Source organism: Antedon mediterranea, chromosome 2 (genome assembly GCF_964355755.1).
Source record: "Antedon mediterranea chromosome 2, ecAntMedi1.1, whole genome shotgun sequence".
NCBI classification, from domain to species: domain Eukaryota; kingdom Metazoa; phylum Echinodermata; class Crinoidea; order Comatulida; family Antedonidae; genus Antedon; species Antedon mediterranea.
Window position 1 is genome coordinate 11019765 of NC_092671.1, and position 6412 is coordinate 11026176.

General features: G+C 34.0%; 1 protein-coding gene across 1 annotated transcript; it reads left to right on the forward strand.

The window, feature by feature from the left end:
* The first annotated feature begins 2523 nt into the window (after positions 1–2523).
* On the forward strand, positions 2524–4783 carry LOC140039273 (uncharacterized). Its single transcript, XM_072084878.1, has 3 exons — positions 2524–2725; positions 2859–3680; positions 4392–4783. The coding sequence occupies exons 1-3, from the start codon at positions 2524–2526 to the stop codon at positions 4661–4663; spliced, it is 1296 nt and encodes a 431-aa protein (XP_071940979.1). The 3' UTR covers positions 4664–4783.
* The last annotated feature ends 1629 nt before the right edge of the window (positions 4784–6412 follow it).

A 6412-nucleotide genomic window follows, 5' to 3' on the forward strand; every position in this document is an offset into this window, starting at 1 on the left:
TCGTGTAGACTTTTGATGATTTAACAACTAATTCTTTCATAAATCCACCAGCTGTGACAATTTCTTTGTCTATAGGAGCTTGACGAATCAACTCCTCTGATAGAAATCGTGTCAGATCTGCATTATTATCTTGTAATGCCAAAAAGTTTGACCAGCAATTTGGCAGCGGTATTTCACCACTTTCTATAATTCGACGAATTGGTCTCTGTGTTTTGGTTCATCTTTGTCTGGTGGTGTCCTTTATCGACAGTTTTAAGTTAGGCATGCCATGTTTAAAAAAAAACCAGAGCCATTACCTCCAACAAGCGATGCAGTGCACCAGCATATAAAAAGAGAACACTTCCAAGCACTCGTATTGAAAAAAGCTGTATCGCCAATCCAGCATTTGCCATCACCAACAGATTTTGGGTGGGAGCTATCTAATGGTAAACTTCAACCAGTGCTTCTGAAAAATGAAGCTATTCCTACTGCTTCGTTTTAGATGATTTATTGTGGATGCAAGACACGATGCATAACCATATAGATGTAGGTGCAAAAAGTCAAAACTACCATGTACAGCTTTATGCTACTGTAACAACGCTAAAGATGACGACGGAAACCTTAGCATGGAATGATCAAAACTGATGCCCTTAACATGTTCATTCCAAATGTAGCTTAGGTGTTCACTTTTCTTTCAAACCTAGAGGCCTACAATCATAATCCATCATATTGATGGCAGGTAATTTCCAAATTTCCAAATGTAGCTGACGTGTTCAAATTGTTTTTTAATTCTATAATCATAATCAATCATATTGATGGCAGGTACTATACAATCATAACCCATCATATTGATGGCATTTAATTTCCAAATTTCCAAATGTAGCTGACGTGTTCAAATTCTTTTTAAAATCTATAATCATAATCCATCATATTGATGGCAGGTAATTTTCAAATGTAGCTTATGTGTTCAATTTCTTTTTTAAATCTATAATCATAATCCATCATATTGATGGCAGGTAATTTCCAAATGTAGCTGACATGTTCACATTTAAAAAAATCTATAATCATACTCCATTATATTGATGGCAGGTATTTTCAAATTTCAACAAATGTAACTTGCGTGTTCAATTTTTTTTTTTTTTATCTATATAAATCATAACACATCATATTTGATGGCAGTGAATTTTATAATTTTACTAATTATTATTGTGTATAAATAATTTCATAGTTATGCAATTATATTATTTTCAGTATACAGTAGGCCTATGCTGTAGTTTAAAGGTCAATAACCATACTATCGGCCATTCTTGTACAAAATGTGCCATTAGACTGGATAGAAACACACATGTTTTAAACAATTTAAAAAGAAAAAAAAATTCATAAGACCACAATTTTCAAAGTTATATTATTATTATATTATTATATTTGACTAATAGTTCAAAGGTCAATAGTTGTAGAATCGGCCATTTTTTGTAAAAACATTTCATTATAATAAATAAGAATGTATAGTTTCTGAACAATTTGAGCCCTATTTCGTGTCTCTCCGATTATTGGTTACTGAGATACGATAAATCAAGGTCAAGGGTCAAAATGTCAGAAATAAGACTTGCATCCATTTTTTGAGAAAATGTGTCATTAAAGTGAATATAAAAATATATATTTAAAACATTTTGACACCAAAATTAATTATCTGTGACTGGTGGTTCTCGAGATATAGGGTAATTATAAAAAATGGCCGCCATTTTTAATTATGCAAATTAAGGGCTTAGATGGCCGAATTTCGCTTGGGATCCGCCATATTCGTAATCAGCGAGGTCGAAATATCCTAAATCAAGTGGATCCCAGCTTCTACCCAAAAATGCTTCTTACATCATATTTCAGAGGAAATAGAACTTGTCTAAAAGTGCAATAAGTTATTACAAAGTGCGACAGGTTATTACAAAGTGCGACAGGTCTGTACAAAGTGCGACAGGTCTGTACAAAGTGCGACAGCAGTTATTACAAAGTGTAACAGCTTTCGTTATTACAAAGTACGACAAGCAGTTATTACAAAGCGCGACAGCTCGATAATTACAAAGTGCGACAGCAGTTATTACAAAGTGCGACAGGTTATTACAAAGTGCAGCAGCACAAACGTTACCCTCTAGTAAAATATAATTAGTCATAAACAAATATATGAACAACATAGTGTCTAAACAGATAACTATATGTGGTACTGTAATATGTAAATTATTTTGGTATCATGAATCATTAAAAACTATTTTGAAGGGTCAAGAGGCAAATGCGGATAAGCTGCTAAATTCAGAAATTATATTGTAGCACAGTTTTCCTCGAGGAAAATATAATAAAAAATTTCGAATATAATAATTATGCCTTTTTGGCAGGCAATCACAGTACATCATTTCTAATTATTTCCTTTTCTTGAGAAACAGCATGAAGTATAAGAAATTAAATGAAGTTTTTCTGGACACCTGACAACTAGCTGGTATTATTTTTTTTTAAACAAATAAGACAACTATTTTGTTTTTTATTACAGCTTAATTCATGTTGTCAGATACAGATAACTACAGAATATCTATTCGTTTTCTTAAAGTGTTTGAATCACGACGGAAGACAGCTGATGTGAATATTTACAGTATTCAGGCTGGTGAAAAAACAGAACTGATGAAGAGTAAGTTTAACACAGATACACCCAAGGACAACAAACAAGAAACAACAACGAAAAAACACGTTTCAGATATTGAAGGTATGATTAGAGAGTTAATTTTAACAACTCTCATAATAGTAAGTTTGTACCCATGTTATTCAAAAGAATCAAAGCAAGAATAGTCTTTTATATTACTTTAGTACTGTGGTCTTAACTATGTTTGTACCCATAGACGTTGAACTGTCGTACGACTTGCTAGGACACTTCAATTGCAATTTAGCTGAACAGTTTTTCAAACAGAAGCGATATGATAAAATGGAAGAAGTATTGGTTAAAGTGGACAGGCAGACGAAATCAGCATTTGGTAGAGGAAGATTCGCCACGATGATATCACAGGGGTGTAATGATTTTGCTGAGTTACATGACTGCATTAACCATATGATGACAGACGTCAAAGTTTTGCATGAACTGGCATGTGCGCAGTTCCTTTCACTTGCAGAGTCTCACAGAGAGATATTGAAAGAGATGGACATGGAAACAGGATGCACTATATTTAATGACTGTGCTAACCACTTACATGCAATATTCATGGAGAATTCGCCTCTTGAGTACGGTTCACTTGAATGGAAAAATGTGATTTCCAAAACAGAAGAACTGGAAAGGTTTTTTTCATCTCTTCCAATTCCAGCAAGAAATGTCTCAAAATCATACATTCTGTTAATGTTGCAATTTATTTGCCGTATGTGGCTGCTTCGAAATCGAATTATTCCAGAGGATCAATATGGTCTGCTTTTAGTCGCTGCATTCGCTCTTCCACTGTGTGAATCTGAGCTTGTGGCGTCAAAATATTTTTGCGCTGTAAAGCATCACATGTACATGCACGCTGCAATAACCATCGGGTGTAATATCTCTAATCTGCGGCTACCAGTGAAAGATTGGTATGATGAATTCACTAGGTTCACACAAAGATCTGAGCTACTCTACGACGACGGTCTCAAACTGCAGAAGAATATTCGATCTGAGGATGATACTAGACAATTGACCATTAAAACTCGTACGTATGCCTCCTATAAATTATATTACGTTATATATTCCTTAATCCATGGTGTATATTGGAAATAATAAATAATTCCGATAATACGTATTCACTGTAGTGAATGTTTTAAGTGTGAAATTATAACCACAACACATTTGTTTACTATAGTCAAGAGGGATTCATCTCATTTTATTAATATCAAAATAGCAGCCAAAGTTTGAAATAGTGAATGAATTGATACATGATTACATGATACGTACAGATATAAAACAATCACTAGTATTGTAGTTTAATAGTGGGTGTATAGAAAACTCAGATCTAGAAAACTCAGATCTCCGATATATCTGAGTTTTCTAGATCTAGAAAACTCAGATATCTGACTTTTCTAGATCTAGCAAACTCAGATAGCAAGATCTGAGTTTTCTAGTTCCAAAATGGAACTAGAAAACTAGAAAATATTATTTAACGATCGTTAAATTAAATTAAGTGCTATTGCACGCCATGTGTGACCAACAATCGTTCAATCAAATGACAGGAATTTATAATATAATGTGTATACGGTAGAGGATATTTTTTGGGTTAGGTTTATCAGGGTAGCTGGCCAGTCGGTATTCACCGCACATATGTAATTTTTGCATAATCTAGTACTTACGTTTGTTCTTAATTCTATTTCATTGCCTGCATGGTCATTTATTTTCTATGTTTTAATTACCTGTTTTTTCTCTAAAGTGGTTGACTTAAGACTGAAAACAATCCAAGATAAATACACACCAGAGAAGACAACAGACGAGCAACTGATAGAGGCAAATCTGAACGCTATTTTGAATCATTGGAATGACAGCTTTGACAAATTCAGTCAAGGAAACACAGAGGATCTTTCGGAAGTTGTAGCTGCCACCAAGCGACTACTGATAAACTGGAATAAGATTAGAAGTAATCTGGAAGTCTGGAATAATCTGCGTGTAAAGAAAGTTAAGGATGACGCATACACAGGTCAATAGCAAAGTGCAATTTACCATTAACAAGGCCAACAGCCATTAAGTCGCGTGCTACAATGCATAGTGATACCGGACCGACAGACAGACCGACAGACAGACAGACCGACCGACCGACATAGTGAACTATACTGACCGAAATAAACATGTTTAAAAATGTTGAGATGTTTAAAAACATTTATATTTTTTAAATTTACACGTGCGTAGCCTGTCACTTTTGACGTGCTCGTATAACGTAATTTCGAGTTGAAAAGTAAGTCAAGAAAACAGAAATCGGGCAAAACGAGTGCGCAAAAACATTTAACGCGCAGTGCGCGCGCAAAAATATGCGCGCAATCATGGCAATTTTGTAAACGCTTAAAATTGCCTGAAATGTACACTTATTTCATCGAAAATAAATTTTGAAAATTTTAAGCGCGCGTACGCATGCGTTACATGCGCTACGCACGTAATTGTATTGCCATATGATGATTACATGCGCTACGCACGTAATTGTATTGCCATATGATGATTTATGCCCTGAAATTTATGAGTACCAAATTTTATTTAATTGTGATTCATGGTTGTGAAGATATGATTACAAACGTGATTTCGTTAAATCGTGCGTAGACCACGTAATTTTTTATTGCGCACCGTGAAAACATAACCACATTGATTCCTGGCCATAAGGAATATACTGTGAAAAATTGACCTAGCTAGATTAAACTGATATCAAGATAAGGTCAGAAAGCGATAAAACGCATAGTGATACCGGACCGACAGACCGACAGACCGACAGACAGACCGACCAACCGACCGACATAGTGAACTATAGAGTCGCTTCCACGCGACTAAAAATGTCATGACAATAATACAAAATAGACAAATAAGGCCTGGGGAATTCATAATACAGTACCTCTCATTCAATTCAGTTTGATTTTATTCCTTTTGTTTTTCGGCGCCCAACTTTGTAATCTATATGACAAAATATAATAGCATAGTAGAACAATAATCATCTTTAGTAACTTTAACCTAAAATAGTAATAATGTGTCTTTCTTTTCTTTCTTTTGTTTACCCATTTTACAAAATAAATACCATGTTCGAACATACTATATCTATTTTTTTAATAGATAATAATAATGACAATTGACGTATTTTATGAGATTCATAATTTACAAAAATATCACTATCAAAATAATTTATGTTAGGGATATATTCCTTTCTCAGTTTCTTATAAAAAGAACGAAAATGTCGTCCTCTTCCCGCACAGTAGGCCCTAATAACAAAACAAACACAATCTATTTTCACTAGTAATATTCAAATGACGGCCTCTTTCAATTAATAGATGGGCTTGGCATAAGGAATCTTGAGATTGTTGTTTAAAAGTTTAAAATTTAAATGATATGTTAATGGAATGTTTAACATGCAAATACTTGTAATGAAATATCCCGAACCACATCTGTTTTACAGAAAGGGTATACCTTATTCCTAGAAAGAAATTCACGGGCGAGTTCCACATACACCCAAATCCAAGCCAATCTAAAATGGATTTAATTTCAGATGTCCATCTTAATTCTTCCATTTTCAGTCCACATTCTTTGTTTTTTTGGTAGCATATTTAATTTAATACAGTCATTTAGGCCTATCATTTTAAGAAAATAATGACATTAATAGGAACCTTGTTGAACCGTGAAATGTGCAAACACTTTGCCCTCCGAATATGCAAACAACAGTTTTGACCAAGACATTTTGCACCATTTGGTTGATGAATTCCT

Coding starts and splice junctions, on each gene's coding strand:
- LOC140039273 (XM_072084878.1), top strand. CDS start 2,524: ATGTTGTCAGATACAGATAACTACAGAATATCTATTCGTTTTCTTAAA. Junction 2,726..2,858: donor ACACGTTTCAGATATTGAAG/GTATGATTAGAG, acceptor TTGTACCCATAG/ACGTTGAACTGTCGTACGAC. Junction 3,681..4,391: donor ACAATTGACCATTAAAACTC/GTACGTATGCCT, acceptor TTTTCTCTAAAG/TGGTTGACTTAAGACTGAAA.